The following is a 25,554-nucleotide window of genomic DNA, read 5'->3' on the forward strand; positions in this document are numbered from 1 at the left end:
GGGCTCGCACAGAAAAATTTAAGTGCTCGTTTTTCCTGCGTGCCGTTCGAGAGTGGAACAGTAGAGAGACAGCTTGAAGGTGGTTCACCCGCTGCCAGGCACTTTATTGTGAACAGCAGAATAATCACGTAGATGTAGCTGTAGAAACTGTTTTGAAATACCAGTGGCAGCTGGTGGGACTTGAAACTGGTGTTCCACCAAAGTTTTCAATATCCCATTTTTATTGAGTTGGCGCGTAAGTTCGTAGAATTTTTCCTTACGTTTAATAAACACAACAGCTACACATAACAGAGACTTCAGTCATCAGTAACATATTCTACTTCACTACTTACAAGAGTCTGCGAACGCTGGGGCAACTTTTCCGTTCCGCGACTGTATAACGCAGATGGTTTTGAGGCGAAGAGCTGGTCGAGCCATGATCGGAGCATATGTTCATCCGGAAGTTTCAAACAACTTCGACCGGAGTGAAAAATTCGGTCTCCTTCGCAGATAGGAAACAATGAAAAAAAATGTATAGCTTGATTATGAAGGTATTAACTGCAATGAGTTCAAATGGTTCAAATGGCTCTGAGCACTATGGGACTTAACATCTATGGTCATCAGTCCCCTAGAACTCAGAACTACTTACACCTAACTAACCTAAGGACATCACACAACACCCAGTCATCACGAGGCAGAGAAAATCCCTGACCCCGCCGGGAATCGAACCCGGGATCCCGGGCGTGGGAAGCGAGAACGCTACCGCACGACCACGAGCTGCGGACCTGCAATGAGTGGTAGGCTAAAATACCACAAAAGAAAGTGCATGGAAGTTAAAAAGGTTCTTCTGCTAGTCTTGAATTGTTCGTTTGGGTCTGTACGTACCAATCGCAACAGCCTTATTTCATTGCAGGCGAACCTCTAAGAACGAACTGAATGACATACAGTACCTCACATTGCCTGGAATGTGCTGTACAAGGCAGGAAGCGAAGTCAGCTTCAGTACATAACTAGTAAGTTGAACACAGTTCTTAGCCGAATCGATAACACTGTCAACGAAATAAATAATGTACATCAGAACGTCTGTAAAACAACGGATGTACTTAAAAAACGTTTTTAATGTTCTAGTGAGGAAAAACTGTTCCCTAAATTTCCTATTACTGCCATTTTAGCAATATATATAAGTAACATGTTTGTCCACTTTCATCATCTACATCTACATTCATACTCCGTAAATCACTGTGAAATGCATGGCAGAGCGTACGTATCTTTGCACCAGTTATCAGGGTCTCTTCTATTCCATTTATGTACGGAGCGCGGAAAGACTGATTCTTTAAATGTCTTTGTGCATGCTATAATCAGTCTCATCTTGTTTTCGCGATATCTCTGAAAACGATCCGGAGGAAGCTGTAATATATTCCCAGATTTACCAGTCTTCAACCTTCCGCTAGTTCAGTAAGCAGCATCTCCGTGACGCCCTCCCATGGGCCGTACAAACCAGTGACCATTCGTGCTTCTCTTCTTTGTGTCCGTTCAACATCCTGTGTCAGTCGTATATGGTACGGATCCTACACACTTGAACAATATTCTAGGCTCGGTCGCACGAGTGTTTTGTATGCTGTCCCCTCAGTAGACGAGTTGCATTTCCCTAGAATTCTACTAATGAACCGCGGTCTCCCACCTACTTTACCTACGTGTGAGACTGTGATCGTTCCATTTCACGTCCCTACATACTGTTACACCCAGGTATTTGCACGTGTTTACAGATTAAAACAGTGACTCATAGATATTACAGATACAACACTACGTGGTTTCGTTTTGTGAGTCCATTATTTTATATTTGTGAACGGATTAGATTAGATTAATACTAGTTCCATGGATCATGAATATGATATTTCGTAATGATGTGGAACGAGTCGAATTTTCTAATACATGACATAATTAGATTAATTTAACAACATACTAAAGTTAATATAACAACTTTATTTTTTTGTGTTTTTTGTTTTTCTTTTTTTTCTTTTTTTTATTTTTTAAATATTTTTTCTTTTTTTCTTAATTTATATCTAAAAATTCCTCTATGGAGTAGAAGGAGTTGTCATTCAGAAATTCTTTTAATTTCTTCTTAAATACTTGTTGGTTATCTGTCAGACTTTTGATACTATTTGGTAAGTGACCAAAGACTTTAATGCCAGTATAATTCACCCCTTTCTGTGCCAAAGTTAGATTTAATCTTGAATAGTGAAGATCATCCTTTCTCCTAGTATTGTAGTTATGCACACTGCTATTACTTTTGAATTGGGTTTGGTTGTTAGTAACGAATTTCATAAGAGAGTATATATACTGAGAAGCTACTGTGAATATCCCTAGATCCTTAAATAAATGTCTGCAGGATGATCTTGGGTGGACTCCAGCTATTATTCTGATTACACGCTTTTGTACAATAAATACTTTATTCCTCAGTGATGAATTCCCCCAAAATATGATGCCATATGAAAGCAATGAGTGAAAATAGGCGTAGTAAGCTAATTTACTAAGATGTTTATCACCAAAATTTGCAATGACCCTTATTGTATAGGTAGCTGAACTCAAACGTTTCAGCAGATCATCAATGTGTTTCTTCCAATTTAATCTCTCATCAATGGACACACCTAAAAATTTGGAATATTCTACCTTAGCTATATGCTTCTGATTAATGTCTATATTTATTAATGGTGTCATACCATTCCCTGAAGGAACTGTATGTACTGTGCCTTATCAAAATTCAGTGAGAGTCCGTTTACAAGGAACCACTTAGTAATTTTCTGAAAGACAGTATTGACAATTTCATCAGTTAATTCTTGTTTGTCAGGTGTGATTACTATACTTGTATCATCAGCAAAGAGAACTAACTTTGCCTCTTCATGAATATAGAATGGCAAGTCATTAATATATAATAAGAACAACAAAGGACCCAAGACTGACCCTTGTGGAACCCCATTCTTGATAGTTCCCCAGATTGAGGAATGTGCTGATCTTTGCATGTTACGAGAACTACTTATTTCAACTTTCTGCGCTCTTCCAGTTAGGTACGAATTAAACCATTTGTGCACTGTCCCACTCATGCCACAATACTTGAGCTTGTCTAGCAGAATTTCATGATTTACACAATCAAAAGCCTTTGAGAGATCACAAAAAATCCCAATGGGTGGTGTTCGGTTATTCAGATCATTCAAAATTTGACTGGTGAAAGCATATATGGCATTTTCTGTTGAAAAACCTTTCTGGAAACCAAACTGACATTTTGTTAGTACTTCATTTTTACAGATATGTGAAGCTACTCTTGAATACATTACTTTCTCAAAAATTTTGGATAAAGCTGTTAGAAGGGAGATTGGACGGTAATTGTTGACATCAGATCTATCCCCCATTTTATGCAAAGGTATAACAATAGCATATTTCAGTCTATCAGGGAAAATGCCCTGTTCCAGAGAGCTATTACACAGGTGGCTGAGAATCTTACTTATCTGTTGAGAACAAGCTTTTAGTATTTTGCTGGAAATGCCATCAATTTCATGTGAGTTTTTGCTTTTAAGCAAGTTTATTATTTTCCTAATTTCAGAGGGAGAAGTGGGTGAGATTTCAATTGTATCAAATTGCATAGGTATGGCCTCTTCCATTAACAGCCTAGCATCTTCTAATGAACACCTGGATCCTACTATATCCACAACATTTAGAAAATGATTATTAAAAATATTTTCAACTTCTGACTTTTTGTTCGTAAAGTTTTCATTCAATTTGATGGTAATACTGTCTTCCTGTGCTCTTGGTTGACCTGTTTCTCTTTTAATAATATTCCAAATTGTTTTAATTTTATTATCAGAGTTGCTGATTTCAGACATGATACACATACTCCTGGATTTTTTAATAACTTTTCTTAATATAACACAGTAGTTTTTATAATTTTTGATAGTTTCTGGGTCACTACTCTTTCTTGCTGTCAGATACATTTCCCTTTTACGGTTACAAGATATTTTTATACCCTTAGTAATCCATGGTTTGTTACAAGGTTTCTTACGAGTATATTTAACTATTTTCTTGGGGAAGCAGTTTTCAAATGCATTTACAAAAATGTCATGAAATAAATTATATTTTAAATTGGCATCAGGTTCATGGTACACCTCATCCCAGTCTAACTGCTGTAGGCTTTCCCTGAAATTTGCAATTGTTAAATCGTTGACTGAACGTGCTACTTTGGAGGACTGTTTAGTTTTGCTGAATGGAGCTATGTCATATATTGTAACTAGCTGTGCACCATGATCAGAAAGACCATTCTCAACAGGCTAAGCATTTATCTGGTTAAACTTATCTTGGTCTATAAAGAAGTTATCTATCAGTGAGCTGCTATCCTTTACCACCCGAGTAGGAAAATCAATAACGGGTGTCAAATTGAAAGAACCGAGTAATACTTCAAGGTCATTTTTCCTATTACCCTCTTTCAGAGAATCTACATTGAAGTCCCCACAAATAATAATTTGCTTCCCCTTGTCTGACAGATAGCACAACAAGGAGTCCAAATTTTTCAGAAATAGATGAAAATTTCCTGATGGGGACCTATATACAGTTACAATTATAAATGTGCCTTTATTTAATTTAAGCTCACAGGCACATGCTTCTATATGTTTCTCTACACAAAACTTTTTTGTTTCTATACTTTTTGCACAATGATAACTTTTGACATATATGGCAACTCCTCCTTTCTCCATATTTTCTCTCAGTACATGTGCAGAGAGCTTATATCCACTTACATTTACCTTATCCATATCAGTAACAATGTGATGCTCAGACAGGCATAGTATATCTATTTCACTCTCAGCTTCTAAATCTTCTAAACAAACCAGAAGCTCATCTACTTTATTCTTTAAACTCCCAATATTTTGATGAAATATACTTACATTATTTTTAATTATACTTTTATGAGAACCTTTCCTTATTCTAACATTTGTAGTACTCTCCTGTCTGAGTTTCTCATTGTGCTTAGGCCTAGTTCCTATACCAGTGGTCACATGGTGTTCAGAGAGGCAGATTACGTCAACTGGGTTGGGTGACTTTAATTCATCAATGCAATTACCTAGGACTGAGATACAACTTGGTGGAGATAAAATTTCTGGTGATTGGTGAAAATTTATAATTGATAGCTGTGACTGGTGATCAAATGTGCTAGAATTGTGCTGTTTAATTTCTTTCCTAAACTGAAGATTTGTTTCAATCCTGACCTCTCGTAGAACTTGACATCTTTCTGTCTTACCTATCCTAAAAAAGGTGCTGCTCCAACACCTGTAACCACTGGTATTTTACCATTCATGGCAGTGCCTCCCCCCCTTAAATTTCCTGCTATTACCCCAGCCAGTTTCCCCTTCCCTTTCCTGTTTTTAAAACAAGCTGTCAACCTTTGCACCACGTAGAAATGTTATCAAGATCTTACTGAATATTTGTGCAGCAGCTTCTGTTAGACGGTCCTTCATTACAGATAACTGCATCATCTGCAAAAAGTTTAAGATTACTATAAATGTTGTCCGCAAGGTCATTAATATATGTTCAGTATTAGTAAAGGTCCCACCACACTTCCTTGGAGCACACTGGAAGTTGCTTTGACATATTTCACATATTTCGATGACTCTTCATCCAAGATAGCTTGCTGCCTCCTCAATCCCATCACAAATTTCGCTTGATATCCCATCTTGTGACCGTACTTTTGATAACAAGCGTAGACGTGATACTGAGTCAAATGCTTTTAGGAAATTGAGAAATACTGCATCTACCTCACTGCCTTCATCCACGATTTTTGTATGTCATGTCTTGAAAAATGCGAGTTGAATTTCATATGATCTGTGTCTTCGGAATCCCCATTCTGTTCCAGGTACCTCATTACGTTTGAGATCAGAGTATCTACTGTCTACTATCTAACGGCTTCCATGGACAACAAAAATTTGATTTTCAATATTTCTATATACATGGTGATCGAATTTAAAAACTTTAAAATACTGACGTAATACACTCATATACAGATAGTACCCAGTCAACGGAGAACAAAAAGGGTCAACTAGGTGAAGAAATTCATGTAGCGGCAAATTTTTACACAGCGGTATGGGGGAATGCCATGGATAATATACTGAAATCCTGACAGGTGGGGTGTGGGTGCATCTATAAGTCACCCTGCACGATAGTTGTAGCATTCTTCCTCGAAAGGTAACATCCTCCACCACGAGCGCTGCTGGTTTTTCAGTTTGCAGGCTATGTCTCCCCAGATTTCCTATCCAGTTCTCTGCTTTTCTTAAGTGGGTAGCCAAAACGACTACACCGAACCCGTGTTTATATAGTGGAGTTATTTTAAGATTATTAAGTGAGTACTTATTTGCAGTTGTTAAGTGAGTTACCTAACAAAGCTCAATTTCTGGAGCCGTCAACTGTCTATCACACTGAAGAGGTTGCTGCCAATATGTATTATCAATGGCTGGAATACTTTTCACAGAATGAGGAATACAAAATACTTCACCCCACCCTCAGCTCTTCCAGCATCTGAAGAGTGTCAGAAACTTAAACTGAAGCCCCCTGCAACAGAACTTGAGATATTTCTACATAAGCAATACATTACAGCAGATTACTGTTCTTGACATGAGCATGATCAGTTATATTTCGTCCGGAATATTCACATCCACTTTCCACGATATACTACTTGCAGTAGTATTGTTGGTAACTTGTATCTGTATCAACACACCTCAGGGCATGTCTGTGCACTGCTTCTCCAGGTATTCAAGCAGAGGGTCGGTATATTATTGCGAAACAGCCTTTAGTTGCTTCTTGCCTGTAGTAGAGAATGTGGGGAATCGCCTGCTCGCTGTTCTGTTTGTGACATACGAATGAGGGAATCTAACTTCGAACTCCTCCTCCTCCCCCCCCCCCCTCCCTCTCTCCACCATCACCTCCAGACCATCACACCCACAGAACACAGTTTATCCCTGAATACGGGGTTTTACTGCACTTAGAAGTGGTACACATGTTTAATATTTGTTATTAACCCATTTCATTCAACAGTAACTTTTCTTCGTTCATTGAACTACAAGATCCTAAATGCTGTGACGGATTCAGTACGGTAAGGAAAATGTTAACAGTTACTAGTTGACTGTAAGTCATGTGGTAGCGTAACTCCCCGCGTGCAAATATCCAGACTATATTTACCCAGTATTTGAGAATGAGAAAGCACTTAGTGACTTGCAGCCAACTTTATGCATAATTGCAAGCCTTGCTGAAACATTTTTGCTTTCAGAGGCTGCTATCCAGATGGCTGATTGTATGTGGGGTGCAGACAAAGTTTTTTTAGATTAGCGACGATCTATCCAATGCAGAAAATAGCTGCAGGAGACCCAAAGATCCAAAGAATTGCCCCCCCCCCCCCACATACGAGAGTATTAAAATCCTAGCGGTTAACTGCTGAAGCACTCGCTACAAATTAGCAGAGTTTGAAGCACTCCTAAAAATCAGTGAAGCACTCATAATAGCAGTACGTAAAAAAATAAATAAATAAATAAATAAAAAACAACTGATTGAATTCCGAAACTGACAGCAGTGAGATTTTGGGGCAAAATTGAAGACAGGTTAATGGGAAATGGAGGTGGTGTATGTGTCGCAGTAGATAAAAAACTGACATCTACCGAGATATAAATTGAAGCTTCACGTGAAATTGTCTGGGCAAGAAACAGTATTCCGGCATATGACTATAATTAGACCCTTCTATCTGCTGCTGCCAGTCTTACTTCTTGATGCAACCGAAAACGTGAGAGAAAAACTCATTTCGCTAGTATGTAAGTTTCCTATTCACAGTGCAATCATTGGAAGAAACTTAAATCGTCCAACAACTAATTGGGATAATTACATTTTTGTCAGTGGTGGGAGGGACAACACATCCTGTGAGACATTCCTCAATATCTTCTCTGAAAACTACCTAGAACACATAGTTCGGAACCCCACTCACGATGGAAATATATTGGATCTAATCGAAACAGACAGACCTGGTCTCTTTGCGGATGTCCACATCGAAATTAATATCAGTGACTATTTGGCAGTTGTAGCAACAATGATTAACAAAGTAAAAAGGGCAACTAAAACAAATAGAAAGATTCATATACTCAATATAATACATAGACAAGAAATAGTGCCATATCTCAATGAGGAACTTTATAACGTCCAAACTTTTACACGAAATTTACCCAAAGTAATGTAACTATGTCAGGCACCTCTGAATAATATATCGATAAGCATACAAAGATCATGATGTGTAATTAGTTTAAATACTTGTGAAACGAAGGCACCACCCTTTTTTCTTTTATGTTTTGCTCTTTTCTTTTTGCCATTGTGTTTGTCTCTCTCGGTTAGCGTGATTCATGTTACACAATTAATTCTGCGATTCGATGAAATTGTCATAGAAGATCTTTCTTGGACTGTTACTTAACTATTTGCAACTGTAACTGTTATTATAAATCAGACTACCAAGTGCATGCATTTGAATATCGCGCGTTTAATGTAGAGGATCTTTTGTTTTGCATATTAAGCTGTGTGGAATAGTGTAAGCTGAATTTTATTTCTTTAAAATACACTTTTAAAATTTAACTATATTTCATTTACAAACCTGTTCCTCCTTTACAGAGTCATCATTTTGTGTGCTTTCTTAAATACGGAAGCATTTCTTTTGATTATATAGTTTGTGTGCACCATTTCATGCGCCGTAGTATTTTATTTGTGAAATACGATAGAATCTGCAATTATTTTAATGTTACGAAACCCGATAATCAGTTTATACTAACTTCCGCATGGAAACATTTAAATTCACAGTCAGTAACGAATTTTACCAAAAGATTTGCTCTCCAAGCCACAACTGTGGGCCGCTGCTACTTTCAGAAGAAATTGCATTAACTTTCGTAAAAGTTCTGAATTAAGTCAGTCATTTAAGTGAAAGAGGCTCCAATCTCTTTTAACGTTGCCGCCACTGCTTTTCATTTTAATATAAAAATAGTTCACAACCCGTTATTGGCTTTCACATTAATTACAAGTAAAATAATTAAATGCTAATTAAAGGGTGGTGGCGTTAGAACTAGAAACTCTTAGCGCATGACAGGAGCGTTGTAGGAACTTCCGCGCCTTAGGCGCCTTGTCACGGCCCTCGCGGCTCCCCACATCGGAGGTTCGCGTCCTCCCTCGGGCATAGGAGTGTGTGTTGTCCTTAGCGTAAATTAGTTTAAGTTAGATTAAGTAGTGCGTAAGCTTTGGGACCGATGACCGCAGCAGTTTGGTCCCATAAGATCTCACCACAAATCTGCAAAAAAAAAATAGGAACTTTGGCTCAAGTTTAAAAGAATAGTTGACCTTGCACCGGATACATGTGTGCGCAATAGGCAGTTCGTGATGGGAGGAGCCTCCATGGTGTACAGTCAGGGTAAGGAAATTCCTAAAGAAACAGAGACTACTGCATAATAAGTGTGAAACAAATACAGTGTTGTAGACTGACAGATGTTGGATGAGACGCATCTGGTTGTCAAGAGAGCAATGCGCAAAGGCTTCAGCGACTGCCGTAGCGGAAGATCTTTTGCTAAAATTCTGGACGTATGTAAAGGCTGTTGCGGCACCAAAGCTGGTGTCCAGACACGCACGGAAGAGAAAGGGAACTGAAAGTGAGGGTAGCAAAGCAAAAGCGGAAACGCTTAACTCCATTTTCAAATTTTCTTTCACAAAGGGCGAGCCAGGAGTATTGCGCCAGTTACCAATGAAAAGGTGAGTAAAGTTAAAGTCAGTGCCATTGAGAAATAGCTAAAATATTTAAAACTGAACAAAGTTCAAGGGCCCGACTGAATCAATATCAGCTTGTTTACTGAACTTGCGGCTGAGTTAGCCCCCTTTTAACAATAATCTACCGCAGATCCGTAGGATAAAAAACCGCCCCAGTAGTTGTAAGACAGTACAAATCACACCCGTGTACAAGAAGGGTAGCAGCAGTGGGCTACAACGCTACCTTCCAATATTCTTGAGATCCATTTGTTGTACAATCTTACATCAGTAGACACCCGATTCTTTGATGACTAGAACTCCCATGTATGAATCAGCTTCAACCTTCTGATTACTTTACAAATGAGTTAATGCGTTAAATATTTGACGTTAAGCATGTAAGCGAGAAAAAAATTATAAAATGTTCGAAATTACGCTTAAAGTTTGTTTTAAGTCGCTGAGTGCTCTCACTATCGAACACTGCCTGAATATACTCTAGGTAATTCGCGCACCGTGCTTAAAATAGCTAGCTTTAACGCATCTCAATGTTTATAACGTCGTATCTCCTAAATATGTGCCGCAGAATGATAAATTTTGCAGGTACATTCATTGGTATACGTTGCGAATACAGTTAGTAGTGAAGAAGCAATACATTAAAACGCCATACCTGATGTGGCAGTTTTACTGCGAGAACAACGAAAATGTAGTAATCGATACACTTTTTTCCTGATGTGTAGTGAACACCTGACCCATTTAGGGGGACGCGACAGTTTTTGGCTTAAGCCCTAGAAGTCACGGCCGAGTTTATCAGAGAACCTTCGCAGTCTCTGTCCAAGCGTCCTACTCGACTAAGAACCAGGGGGGCACAATCTGTTCTGCTGCAGATGGTGCGTTTCGTCGAAACTCCGTGAACGAAGCTGGTGTTCTCAACCTTTCCTGCCAGTCTCTGGAATGGTGTACCAGACCTGAGAGGCTAGATGCCAAGCATAGTTTGTTCCAACGCGTCCCACAATCGGCAGGGGATTACACCAGTTTCCTCAATAACTGCCGGAATCCACCTCATCTTATGATATCGGCAGGGATGTCATCACAATATCTGCTCGAGCAATTTTTTTAAGAGTACAATAAACTCCCGTTTATCCGAAATACGCTTAATCCGAACAAATGTTTCCGATTTTCGCGGCTCACATTGGAGCTGTCTGACGTACCGCGCAGCTACGCTTTTGGGTAGATACTTGACAACTTGAAACTTGTCTGCGCCTAGAGCCATGCATTCGCTGGTCTTTTTCGGCAGTCTACTGCTAATCAGTGCACTGGCGCGGTCAGAAGTCAGAGTGTCGTCAATTTGTGCGTGTATTGGTTGAAGTTTTAGCGTTTTTCTTGTTCGTATTGCGTGCTTTCATGCCACTGCTATCTATTAGAACTCCTCGAAAGAACAGAACGTTCAGTACTGCTCTATGCAGCGCGACTCAGCCCTGTCGAAACCGACAATGGGAGTGCGGCGCTACTTTCCGCCTGTTGTCGGTACATCAGACGAAGCAATTTAACAGTACACGTACAACGCACTGTCGTGTTGCCGAGGGGGCTTGGGTAGGACAGGGGAGGCGGGATAGATGTGTCGAATGTTTTCATTCGATGGCTGCCACTGCCTGGTTTCAAAAGTCAAAACCTTTGTCTAGTGCGTCTATGTTTTCGATTAAACGCTTCGTTTTTGCGCTACCTGCTTTAAAATGTCCAGAGATAAAAGTGGCGAAAAGCCAAAAAAGAATCAGTTTAGTTTCGGTACAAAAAGCGCTGAACGTGACTACGGAGGCGAAACGAAAAAAAAAGTGTAATCTCGATGGAGCAAAAGCTTCGCGCTTTGCAGAGAACTGGTCCTGCTGAGCCACCCGCGAAAGTTGTTGCGGATTTAAACGTCGGTAAGAGTACGATTAATTATTGGGAGACAAATAGATCAGAAATTGAAAAATGTTGTTCCATCGAAGCGTCAGGCAGCGCAGTGAAATCTCGAAAAACAATGAGAAAAGGTGCATATCCTACTGTTTTTGTTTTGAACGGCCAGTGTCGGTTGGTCACAGTCAGTGTGCTCCCTGCCGCCGTTGGATAAGCAGCTGAGCAGCAAGTCGTATACTCCTAGCTCACTCGTTTGTTACATAGTTTAATTCTTAATTTCTTTGTGTGTTTTTGGTACTTGCATTGTTTAATTCATAAATTTCGGGCGTATTATAGTATTTGAGAGTTGTAGCATCGCGTTTTAGTACCTGAATAGTGTAAATTCGCGTAGTCGTTTGTCTACTGTTTTTGTTTTGAACGGCCAGTGTCGGTTGGTCACAGTCAGTGTGCTCCCTGCCGCCGTTGGATAAGCAGCTGAGCAGCAAGTCGTATACTCCTAGCTCACTCATTTGTTACATAGTTTAATTCTTAATTTCTTTGCGTGTTTTTGGTACTTGCATTGTTTAATTCATAAATTTCGGGCGTATTATAGTATTTTGAGTGTAGCATCGCGTTTTAGTACCTGAATAGTGTAATTTCGCTTAGTCTCCTTCCGCCGCCGAGCAGTGTCAGCAGTGCGCAAGTAGCAACATTACTGCATTTACTAGGCAATCTTGTATTTTAATAACCGTTTAAATTTTATCGATTTGTTTGCGCTCTCTGTAGATTAGTTCAGACGTTCTTTGCAAAACAGTTTTTAGCATGGATAGGGACTGCAACTGCTGTGTTCGGATGCAGGCTGAGTTGGCATCCCTTCGCTCCCAGCTTCAGGCAGTGTTGGCTTCGGTCACACAGCTTGAGGCTGTTGCTAATGGGCATCACTGTGGGGGTCCGGATGGGGGTTTGTCGGGGACGGCCAGCTCGTCCCACGCATCCCCTGATCGGACTACGACTGTGGTTGCCCGGGATACTGCCCGCATTGAGGCTGATCCCTCACCTGTGGTAGAGTGGGAGGTCGTTTCAAGGTGTGGCAGGGGGCGAAAGACATTGCGGAGGGCTGAACGGAAAGCCTCTCCAGTTTGTCTGACGAACCGGTTTCAGGCTCTGTCTCAGGCTGATACTGATCTTCGGCCTGACATGGCTGCTTGTCCTGTTCCAGAGGTTGCCCCTCAGTCTGCAAGATCCGGGCAGTTGCAGAGGGTGGGCTTACTGGTAGTTGGGAGCACCAACGTCAGGCGCGTAATGGGGCCCCTTAGGGAAATGGCAGCAAGAGAGGGGAAGAAAACCAACGTGCACTCCGTGTGCATACCGGGGGGAGTCATTCCAGATGTGGAAAGGGTCCTTCCGGATGCCATGAAGGGTACAGGGTGCACCCATCTGCAGGTGGTCGCTCATGTCGGCACCAATGATGTGTGTCGCTATGGATCGGAGGAAATCCTCTCTGGCTTCCGACGGCTATCTGATTTGGTGAAGACTGCCAGTCTCGCTAGCGGGATGAAAGCAGAGCTCACCATCTACAGCATCGTCGACAGGACTGACTGCGGACCTTTGGTACAGAGCCGAGTGGAGGGTCTGAATCAGAGGCTGAGACGGTTCTGCGACCATGTGGGCTGCAGATTCCTCGACTTGCGCCATAGGGTGGTGGGGTTTCGGGTTCCGCTGGATAGGTCAGGAGTCCACTACACGCAACAGGCGGCTACACGGGTAGCAGGGGTTGTGTGGCGTGGGCTGGGCGGTTTTTTAGGTTAGATGGCCTTGGGCAAGTACAGAAAGGGCAACAGCCTCAACGGGTGCGGGGCAAAGTCAGGACATGCGGGGACCAAGCAGCAATCGGTATTGTAATTGTCAACTGTCGAAGCTGCGTTGGTAAAGTACCGGAACTTCAAGCGCTGATAGAAAGCACGGAAGCTGAAATCGTTATAGGTACGGAAAGCTGGCTTAAGCCAGAGATAAATTCTGCCGAAATTTTTACAAAGGTACAGACGGTGTTTAGAAAGGATAGATTGCATGCAACCGGTGGTGGAGTGTTCGTCGCTGTTAGTAGTAGTTTATCCTGTAGTGAAGTAGAAGTGGATAGTTCCTGTGAAATATTATGGGTGGAGGTTACACTAAACAACCGAACTAGGTTAATAATTGGCTCCTTTTACCGACCTCCCGACTCAGCAGCATTAGTGGCAGAACAACTGAGAGAAAATTTGGAATACATTTCACATAAATTTTCTCAGCATGTTATAGTCTTAGGTGGAGATTTCAATTTACCAGATATAGACTGGGACACTCAGATGTTTAGGACGGGTGGTAGGGACAGAGCATCGAGTGACATTATACTGAGTGCAGTATCCGAAATTTACCTCGAGCAATTAAACAGAGAACCGACTCGTGGAGATAACATGTTGGACCTACTGATAACAAACAGACCCGAACTTTTCGACTCTGTATGTACAGAACAGGGAATCAGTGATCATAAGGCCGTTGCAGCATCCCTGAATATGGAAGTTAATAGGAATATAAAAAAAAGGGAGGAAGGTTTATCTGTTTAGCAAGAGTAATAGAAGGCAGATTTCAGACTACCTAACAGATCAAAACGAAAATTTCTGTTCCGACACTGACAATGTTGAGTGTTTATGGAAAAAGTTCAAGGCAATCGTAAAATGCGTTTTAGACAGGTACGTGCCGAGTAAAACTGTGAGGGACGGGAAAAACCCACCGTGGTACAACAACAAAGTTAGGAAACTACTGCGAAAGCAAAGAGAGCTCCACTCCAAGTTTAAACGCAGCCAAAACCTCTCAGACAAACAGAAGCTAAACGATGTCAAAGTTAGCGTAAGGAGGGCTATGCGTGAAGCGTTCATTGAATTCGAAAGTGAAATTCTATGTACCGACTTGACAGAAAATCCTAGGAAGTTCTGGTCTTACGTTAAATCAGTAAGTGGCTCGAAACAGCATATCCAGACACTACGGGATGATGATGGCATTGAAACAGAGGATGACACGCGTAAAGCTGAAATACTAAACACCTTTTTCCAAAGCTGTTTCACAGAGGAAGACCACACTGCAGTTCCTTCTCTAAATTCTCGCACAAACGAAAAAATGGCTGACATCGAAATAAGTGTCCAAGGAATAGAAAAGCAACTGGAATCACTCAATAGAGGAAAGTCCACTGGACCTGACGGGATACCAATTCGATTCTACACAGAGTACGCGAAAGAACTTGCCCTCCTTCTAACAGCCGTGTACCGCAAGTCTCTAGAGGAACGGAGGGTTCCAAATGATTGGAAAAGAGCACAGATAGTCCCAGTCTTCAAGAAGGGTCGTCGAGCAGATGTGCAAAACTATAGACCTATATCTCTTACGTCGATCTCTTGTAGAATTTTAGAACATGTTTTTTGCTCTCGTATCATGTCATTTCTGGAAACCCAGAATCTACTTTGTAGGAATCAACATGGATTCCGGAAACAGCGATCGTGTGAGACCCAACTCGCTTTATTTGTTCATGAGACCCAGAAAATATTAGATACAGGCTCCCAGGTAGATGCTATTTTTCTTGACTTCCGGAAGGCGTTCGATACAGTTCCGCACTGTCGCCTGATAAACAAAGTAAGAGCCTACGGAATATCAGACCAGCTGTGTGGCTGGATTGAAGAGTTTTTAGCAAACCAGAACACAGCATGTTGTCATCAATGGAGAGACGTCTACAGACGTTAAAGTAACCTCTGGCGTGCCACAGGGGAGTGTTATGGGACCATTGCTTTTCACAATATATATAAATGACTTAGAAGATAGTGTCGGAAGTTCCATGCGGCTTTTCGCGGATGATGCTGTAGTATACAGAGAAGTTGCAGCATTAGAAAATTGTAGCGAAATGCAGGAAGATCTGCAGCGGATAGGCACTTGGTGCAGGGAGTGGCAACTGACCCTTAACATAGACAAATGTAATGTATTGCGAATACATAGAAAGAAGGATCCTTTATTGTATGATTATATGATAGCGGAACATACACTGGTAGCAGTTACTTCTGTAAAATATCTGGGAGTATGCGTGCGGAATGATTTGAAGTGGAATGATCATATAAAATTAATTGTTGGTAAGGCGGGTACCAGGTTGAGATTCATTGGGAGAGTGCTTAGAAAATGTAGTCCATCAACAAAGGAGGTGGCTTACAAAACACTCGTTCGACCTATACTTGAGTATTGCTCATCAGTGTGGGATCCGTACCAGATCGGTCTGACGGAGGAGATAGAGAAGATCCAAAGAAGAGCGGCGCGTTTCGTCACAGGGTTATTTGGTAACCGTGATAGCGTTACGGAGATGTTTAATAAACTCAAGTGGCAGACTCTGCAAGAGAGGCGCTCTGCATCGCGTGTAGCTTGCTCGCCAGGTTTCGAGAGGGTGCGTTTCTGGATGAGGTATCGAATATATTGCTTCCCCCTACTTATACCTCCCGAGGAGATCACGAATGTAAAATTAGAGAGATTAGAGCGCGCACGGAGGCTTTCAGACAGTCGTTCTTCCCGCGAACCATACGCGACTGGAACAGGAAAGGGAGGTAATGACAGTGGCACGTAAAGTGCCCTCCGCCACACACCGTTGGGTGGCTTGCGGAGTATCAATGTAGAATGTAGATGTAGATGTAGAAGAGGCTTTACTTTTGTGGCACGAACAAATAAGAGCCAAAGGCGTGCCAGTTTCAGATCCTCTACTTCGTCAAAAAGCGATGACTTTTTATGAGCTGATTGAAGGAAAGGAGCAAGAATTCCTCGGAAGTGATGGCGGACAGGGTCGGTTCAATAAGCGGCACGGCATTCGTGAAATCGCCATCAGCGGCGAATCATTACCCGGGGATGAAGCCGCTATCGCCGCTGATTTTAAGGAGAAACTGACACAATCATCGACGCGTGCCCACTGCAATCGCAAATGGCGATATCGTTGGGTCACCACGGTAACTGTCGTCTGCTGCGGAACCCCTTGTTCTACAATGTGCGCCGAATGGCGAGCTGGTGCTTCACCAATACCTGCACTAGCTGTCACCCTATCTGCCACGGATCGCCCCTCTGGCTAGCTGTATAGAGTAGGCAACCCTCAGACTTGAGGCGCAGTCTTCCATCATCTCGTTGCCTCTTCGTGGGTTCACCGTCCCTCGACCACTTTCCACTGATGCTCACAACAGTAGCAAGCGAACACCAGATCAGCTTTGCCGTTTTCTAGATGCGCCGGACCGTGATAAATTACCCTTGGTCAGTAAATTTCTCCATTTGTGGCCCGTATCGTCGCTCGAATGATTCTCCATTCGCCTCTGCTCCGCTTTTACAGGGTGATTCACCTAAAACTTGCACCGCAAACATTGCGGTGCCACTGATGTGCGGTATTCACATAATTTTCATAAATATGAACATTTCATCATTAGAAAAAAAAAAAATGTGATCTATAATTTAGAAGTTAACAGTGGTAAAAATACATTTAACTGCATTTTATAACAGACAGCCGTGTGTGTGTGTGTGTGTGTGTGTGTGTGTGTGTGGTAATGAAAACTGTGTGAAAACCGCACATCAATAGCACTTTCGATTTCCGCAATGTTTGCGGTGCAAGTTTTAGGTGAATCACGCTGTATACTTTCTTTACCACGTGACGTCGCCGCAACACCACCGAGCGGCATACATTCTGGCGGTAGGCAAAGGTCACGATGTTTTAGTGTATCAGTGTACGTATATGCTGGAGTATACAGTGCTACGGGGACTTCACGGACCAACTGGATAATCCGCGCGGACCCCTAGTGAGGGCCAGAGCTGAATGTTGCGCCTACGGGCAGAACGTGTCAGCACGTACCGGCGCGGCGGCGTTGCCTGGGAGGCGAGCCAAGGCGGTGGCGTTGCCCGGAAGCGGCGGCGGCGGCTTTTTGTGCGGCACATGTGGGCCGGGCCGGCGCGATGGTGGGGGGAGGCGGGGCCAGCGGCGCCACGCGGCCGCCGCCAGCGCCGCCATTCCCCGCGGGCGGCCGCCGGCGACGCAGCGGCGACCGCGACGCCGACGCCGACGCCGACGCCGACGCCGACGCACGCGCGGTGAGTACCTGCAGCCACTTCCGGAAGCGACGAGCGACAGTCGCCCTTCCCGACACTCACCGCCAACAACAGGTGTCGTGCGTGTTTTTAGAGGTGCATTCAGGACCCACATTTCCGACTGCCAGCAGCAAAAGCGTCACCGTCCGTATGCTTCGTTTTAAATACGAATCGCATTCACTTAATCAGTACATTGCGATGCACACAGCCGAGAAGTTTGCTTTGTTCGAGATTCTTCCCGAGGGCAACCAAATTTTAGTCAGTAGCTCTTTTTACTAAAGGCTCGAACTACCCAGAATTTAAAAGAAATTCGACGTTTTGCGTACCGCGAAGGATCGATCACGCACGGTTAGTAGAAGCGAAACGTGTAGACAAATTTCCGTTCGTCGGTTGGAGACATAAACTGCTCGGCCCATACTAGGATACCGTTCGAGCGCGGTGGAGCCTGTATCAGGCTATGTTTGTTTGCACGACCATTTCCCCGCAGCAGCTGTTAAAATCAATCGTTATTGGTTTTTCCGTCGTACGCTTACAGCAATTCAACTGAAGAAAATTTTACACTATACGCGTTACGCTTTTATTTACAAAGCACCTTCCGTGGTTATACTACAAATTGGATACGTATGTTTCTCCTTTTGCAGAATAACCACGGAAGCCGCTTAATAAATAAAAGCGAAACGACGTCCGATGCAAAATTCTCTTCAATTAAATTGCAGTAAGCTTAGGACGGAAAAGCCAATAATAAATGACGGTACCAGGCTGGTTGAACAGCAGACACTACGCGTATGTGAATAAGTGTGGTGTGAAATTTCGCAAGTTTCTTTACTTGTGGGAGTAACACAAATGCCGAAAGTATCAATCGACAGGCGCCTAGTCTGCGAAATCGAATTGCTGGAATCAGTATCTAGCGAGGGCTCCAGAAACAATACATAATATTTTACATTTTAAAGACGGCATAAATAATATTAGGCGAATTATTTCTCGTACTTGTTACCAAGCGTCACCCGGGAAATGAGCGATAAAAACTTCGTAGTATACGGTGTGGTGGAAAGAGGCTATTGCAACGCACATTACAGTGATCTGTAAAGCTTAAATGCAATATCGACGTCAGTAAACACAGAGCAAAAACTGATTTAGACAAGGAGGGGTCTTACTGTAACAACCATCTCGGCTTTCCCTAGACGACAATTGCGGGGTGATCAAAGAGGATATCTCCCGGATACGAATTAACAACGCTAAAGAATTGGAAACACGCACTGGCCAAGGCAACACGGCAGAGGAAGTTCGGCTTTAAGGCGTGAGCCGGCGGACGTCGGCAGGTAGCCGGTCAGTGTAAACATGGCGACACGCGCCTACGCTGACGTCAGCGCCCGCGCCCACGGCGTCACGTGGCCAGCGGGCTAAAAGCGTAGCCGACACACTGCGCCTTGGGTTACTTGGCACTCCGCGTTTGTAAACACGCCCTCCGCAATCGCGACTGCCATCCCACAGATCTCGAAGCGCATTCTGCTAAAACACTACCCGTCATTCCTAGTACCGATAATACTTCCCGTCCGATGTGGCACGAAAGAAAGCTCCTCCGACTGTAAGGCATGCAACCGTCGTGCGAGTCTGACAAGTGGGACCATTGTTCCGTAGGTAACGCTCAACGTCTGCCGTAACTTTTTCATATAAAAAACCATTGCACCATGTATTTAAATCTTCTCCACTTTATTCAACGATGGGCCGTGGGAAGAACTGCTCGTGTATATGGGCCGTGGGAAGAACTGCTCGTGTATCTTTCTGCAAGCTTCCATTAGTCTCACTTTTCGTCGTGCTACAGTCCGCTCCAACTGTGGGAAGTTTACAAAACCTTTAAGATTTTATCCCCAAAACAATTCCTGGGTTTCTCTACGTAGCTTTTCGCGAAATAGTAGCCGTCCCTCTTCATATTTTTGTCATTTCAGAATTTGCAGTACTTCTATTACACGCCGCTCTCAGTCAAACTTGGGACTTTCACGCTTTTCATCTCAATGTCCCTATTGGTCCAACCTGGCACACATTCAGGCAGTTTAGCTTTGTTCTGAGTAAATATTTGATATGCGATCTCTCTCGTAGACAACAGAGTTCCAAAATACTGTCAAAGTTGTAAGCCTATGTTTTACAAATAGCTCGGCATTTATTATCGCTCACTGCCAGGGTATTTATATGAAATAACTGATTCCAGCTGCGATTTAACAGTTGGTTAGTTGAAGAAAACTATTTCAACGCTTCAGAATATACACTGTTTTACATTTCTTTATATTAATAGTTACTTTCCAGTCTTTACACTTGTTTAGCACTTTTTGTTGTCTTACTGGAGAGTACTACAATTTTCATTAGATAACACTTCCTCATAGATAACCGCATCATCTGTGAATCGTCTGTTAGTGCACTGTACCCATGGAAATTCTTGGACAAACTGAATGTGGTCGTACTTCGCTATTTTTCCGTATTATACACTGTCACAAATTAAGCCGCACGTACTTTTTCTCATGTAAACTCTCTCCTGATTTCTTCGACTCAGTAACCGTTTTGGTTTAGCTCTCTTGTGAATGACGACTAAGGCTGTAAATTCAAAATGGTTCAAATGGCTCTGAGCACTATGGGACTTAACTTCTGAGGTCATCAGTCCCCTAGAACTTAGAACTACTTAAACCTAAGGACATCACACACATCCATGCCCGAGGCAGGATTCGAACCTGCCACCGTAGCGGTTGCGCGGTTCCAAACTGTAGCGCCTAGAACCGCTCGGCCACCCTGGCCGGCGGCTGTAAATTCTCAGTAGACGATGTACAATTATTCTGAAGTTACATATAACTAGGTATAGCTGTTCATGCTGTTACACTCAAACTAACGTTGATTTGACATCTTTCTGCGAACAATTACGAGCAAGACAAGAGGGATCGCTGACGTCTTGTGAAATGCAAAGACGCACTGTTCTCCCGACTGTCATAATTTGAGTTTATTTCTGATGACGGGGTAAACTCCAAACGCCACTCAGTCAAGGCGTCTGTTATCGCTGGAAAGATGTCTACCACTATTCTGAAAGTGTTCTGTTCATAATTGACGTTATTGCATGTTCCAATACAGGACTATATATGACTAAATGTGACACATTTTTCCTCTTCAATATCCTACATAACATACTGATAAGCCAACACAATTTATGCTTTGCTAGATATTTGTTCCCTAATTAATCAAGTAGAGAAACTATTCCTCACTCAGTTAGCAGACTACATATTTTTCAGTATCACGCACCACTATATTAGGTCTGTGTTTGTACTGCTGATGGCGTGAATAAACATGCAGAGCTGTCTGTGATTCGAATTGAGATTTAGAACATCAATCATGTGGTTGTCTCAATTGCTGTTTTAACAAGTCGTAACAAATGGCTCTGAGCACTATGGGACTTAACATATGAGGTCATCAGTCCCCTAGAACTTAGAACTACTTAAACCTAACTAACCTAAGGACATAACACACATCCATGCCCGAGGCAGGATTCGAACCTGCGACCGTAGCAGTCGCGTGATTCCGGACTGAAGCGCCCAAGGCCGGCCGGAGTGACCGAGCGGTTCTAGGCGCTTCAGTCTGGAACCGAGGGACCGCTACGGCCGCAGGTTCGAATCCTACCTCGGGCATGGATGTGTGTGATGTCCTTAGGTTGGTTCCGTTTAAGTAGTTCTAAGTTCTAGGGGACTGATGACCTCAGAAGTTAAGTCCCATAGTGCTCAGAGCCATTTGAACCATTTGAAGCGCCTAGAACCGCTCGGCCACCATGGTCGGCATGTCGTCACTCTTAATACAAACCGCACTAGGTGTGGCAGGTTATAACGCCACAAGAATAATTTTTTACATGCCTCCACATGGACGGTAATTCTACTCGCCACAGTTCCTCGTTTGGTACGAGACTGGTGTATATGAGACGGTAAAGGACTTGAAAATAAATTTTATGCAACTAATAAGAAGGTTCGTTGCGTGTTACCCAGTTCAAATCATCCACATTTCTGTAACATTCCCACATGAAATGGAAAGACTAGTATCCATTATATGACCTAACAAGTACACATGCCACACGACGCAGAAATACTTCAGTATAGGTGACAAGGAGCAGTTTGTAAGAAGTCTGCCAAAGCGCAGTGTGGAGCTTAATCTCCCGTCGACACGGAGTCGTTAGGCCCAGTACACACACAAATGGGGTGGCGTGACGCAGACGAGGCAGGGACGTGGCGCGGGCGGGACGTGAGCAACGCACGCGGGGGCGCAGCTGCAGTAGAGACGCAGCAGCACCGTCGCGCTACCACTGTCCAACCACAAAATTCTTTGTTTTGAGTGGAAGGGCAATAAACGCAGACACCGAGGGACAGTGCATGTCTTTATATATCGAGGGGAAATAGTCCCGATGCTGCAAAATTGTCACTTGACGGTGTGAATGAAACAACTCTGTAACTGCAACTCGCAACGAAATAAAACTCTCTCATTCGCTTAGCCAAAAAGTTGTAGCTGTATATTAAATATCTGAGAGTTGTGATGCAGTAGTGTAACATCTAGTCGTAACTGACCAAAAATTCCTCGTTACAGGACACATTTTCCTACAACGTGGAACAGATTTTGCCGTTATAGTGAGGAACAAGAGATCCTTTCACGCACGACTACATTCCATTACCAAAAGGTCCCTTAACATCTAGGTTTAAGAATATAAACGTCATTCAGTTACTTATTTACCTTGTCGCACAACAAATGAAATGTACTGTAGTTTCAAACTGCTATAAAATATGATTTCGTGTGTGTGTGTGTAATTTCTTAACGTTCTTACATGTTTTAACACATTCGTCTCACTAAACTACAGTGTGAGTGCTGAAGTTCGATGTCGTGCGCCCAGAAGATTGTACAATGCATCTAAAAAGTCTGGCAAATTTCTGTTTATGGTAAGCAATACGGAGGCGTGCTGAAAAGTAGCGCCTCAGATTTTTTTATACTGTTCCCATTATCGGTTGGGGTATCATGTGTCATGTATATTATTCGGTAGACTTCCAACTTCGCTGATGCAAGTTGCAACCCTATACTGCTACAGGGCAACAAATTATAGACAGCAACATGGGTGTTATGTAAAATAATTATGTTGGTCCGTCACAGACAGCTTGCTCCAATCGAGCTAGCACAAAGTGAATAGTGAATTTGGACGTCTGTCTGGCAAAACCAATTGACTGAGCACAGAAAATGGAATACTGACTGCCGGTCGATGTGGCCGAGCGTTCTAGGCGCTTCGTCCGGAACCGCGCTGCTGCTACGGTCGCAGGTTCGAATCCTGCCTCGGGCATGGATGTGTGTGATGTCCTTAGGTTAGTTAGGTTTAAGTAGTTCTAAGTTTATGGGCGTGGAATGTCAGATCCCTTAATCGGGCAGGTAGATTAGAAAATTTAAAAAGGGAAATGGATAGGTTAAAGTTAGATATAGTGGGATTAGCGAAGTTCGGTGGCAGGAGGAACAAGACTTTTGGTCAGGTGATTACAGGGTTATAAATACAAAATCAAATAGGGGTAATGCAGGAGTAGGTTTAATAATGAATAAAAAAATAGAGGAGTTCGGGTAAGTTACTACAAACAACATAGTGAACGCATTATTGTGGCCAAGATAGACACGAAGCCCACGCCTACAACAGTAGTATAAGTCTATATGCCAACTAGCTCTGCAGATGAAGAAGAAATTGAAGAAATGTATGATGAGATAAAAGAAATTATTCAGATAGTGAAGAGAGATGAAAATTTAATAGTCATGGGTGACTGGAATTCGATAGTAGGAAAAGGAAGAGAAGGAAACGTAGTGGGTGAACATGGATTGGGGGGTAAGAAATGAAAGAGGAAGCCGCCTGGTAGAATTTTGCACAGAGCACAACTTAATCATAGCTAACACTTGGTTCAAGAATCATAAAAGGAAGTTGTATACATGGAAGAAGCCTGGAGATACTGACAGGTTTCAGATAGATTATATAATGGTAAAACAGAGATTTAGGTACCAGGTTTTACATTGTAAGACATTTCCAGGGGCAGATGTGGACTCTGATCACAATCTATTGGTTATGAACTGTAGATTAAAACTGAAGAAACTGGAAAAAGGTGGGAATTTGAGGAGATGGGACCTGGATAAACTGAAAGAACCAGAGGTGGTAGAGAGTTTCAGGAAGAGCATAAAGGAACAATTGACAAGAATGGGGGGAAAGAAATACAGTAGAAGAAGAATGGATAGCTTTGAGGGATGAAGTGGTGAAGGCAGCAGAGGATCAAGTAGGTAAAAAGACGAGGGCTAGTAGAAATCCTTGGGTGACAGAACAAATACTGAATTTAATTGATGAAAGGAGAAAATATAAAAATACAGTAAATGAAGCAGGCGAAAAGGAATACAAACGTCTCAAAAATGAGATCGACAGGAAGTGCAAAATGGGTAAGCAGAGATGGCTAGAGCACAAATGTAAGGATGTAGAGGCTTTTTTCACTAGGGGTAAGATAGATACTGCCTACAGGAAATTTAAAGAGACCTTTGGAGAAAAGAGAACCACTTGTATGAATATCAAGGGCTCAGATGGAAACCCAGTTCTAAGCAAAGAAGTGAAAGCAGAAAGGTGGAAGGAGTATATAGAGGGACTATACAAGGGCGATGTTCTTGAGGACAATATTATGGAAATGGAATAGGATTTAGACGAAGATGAAATGGGAGATATGATACTGCGTGAAGAATTTGATAGAGCACTGAAAGACCTAAGTCGAAACAAGGCCCCAGGAGTAGACAACATTCCATTAGAACTACTGACAGCCTTGGGAGAGCCAGTCCTGGCAAAACTCTGCCATCTGGTGAGCAAGATGTATGAGACAGGCGAAATAAGAATATAATAATTCCAATCCCAAAGAAATCAGGCATTAACAGATGTGAAAGAGGCATTACTGATCATACGACTTATCTTAGAAACTAGAATAAGGAAAGGCACGTTTCTAGCATTTGTAGACTTGGAGAAAGCTTTTGACAATGTTGACTGGAATGATCTCTTTCAAATTCTTAAGGTGGCAGGGCTAAAATACAGGGAGCGAAAGGCTATTTACAATTTTTACAGAAACCAGATGACAGTTATAAGAGTTGAGGGGCATGAAAGAGAAGCAGTGGTTGGTAAGGGAGTGAGACAGGGTTGTAGCCTCTCCCCGATGTTATTCAATCTGTATATTGAGCAAGCAGTAAAGGAAACAAAAATTCTGAGTAGGTATTAAAATCCGTGGAGAAGAAATAAAAACTTTGAGGTTCGTCGATGACATTGTAATTCTGTCAGAGACAGCAGATGACTTGCAAGAGCAGTTGAACGGAATGGACAGTGTCTTGAAGGGAGGATATAAGATGAACATCAAGAAAAGCAAAACGAGGATAATGGAATTAAGTCGGGTGATGCTGGGGGAATTAGATTAGGAAATGAGACACTTAAAGTAGTAAAGGAATTTTGCTATTTGGGGAGCAAAGTAACTGATGATGGTCGAAGTAGAGAGGATATAAAATGTAGACTTGCAGCGGCAAGGAAAGCGTTTCTGAAGAAGAGAAATTTGTTAACATCGAGTATAGATTTAAATGTCAGGAAGTGGTTTCTGAACGTATTTGTATGGAGTGTAGCCATGTATGGAAGTGAGACTTGGACGATAAACAGTTTGGACAAGAAGAGAATAGAAGCCTTTGAAATGTGGTGCTACAGAAGAATGCTGAAGATTAGATGGGTAGATCACGTAACTAATGAGGAAGT

The 25,554-nt window shown here is 42.5% G+C and overlaps 1 protein-coding gene across 2 annotated transcripts in view; it reads right to left on the bottom strand.

Annotated features, from left to right (window-relative positions):
• LOC124798153 (E3 ubiquitin-protein ligase MIB1-like) overlaps nucleotides 1–17,544 on the bottom strand; it is a 78,019-nt gene extending 60,475 nt beyond the window's left edge. Inside the window, exon 1 of one of the 2 annotated variants that reach the window (XM_047261435.1) lies at nucleotides 17,527–17,544. Coding sequence is in view for 1 of the 2 variants with exons in the window: in XM_047261433.1 (XP_047117389.1) it covers nucleotides 333–436 (104 nt within the window). In the remaining variant the exon portion in view is untranslated. Of the gene's footprint in view, nucleotides 1–332; nucleotides 455–17,526 lie in introns of those variants that run through there. The other variant, XM_047261433.1, reaches the window with a different exon arrangement.
• Between the last annotated feature and the right edge of the window lie 8,010 nt (nucleotides 17,545–25,554).

Source organism: Schistocerca piceifrons, chromosome 5 (assembly GCF_021461385.2).
Source record: "Schistocerca piceifrons isolate TAMUIC-IGC-003096 chromosome 5, iqSchPice1.1, whole genome shotgun sequence".
In the NCBI taxonomy this organism is placed as follows: domain Eukaryota; kingdom Metazoa; phylum Arthropoda; class Insecta; order Orthoptera; family Acrididae; genus Schistocerca; species Schistocerca piceifrons.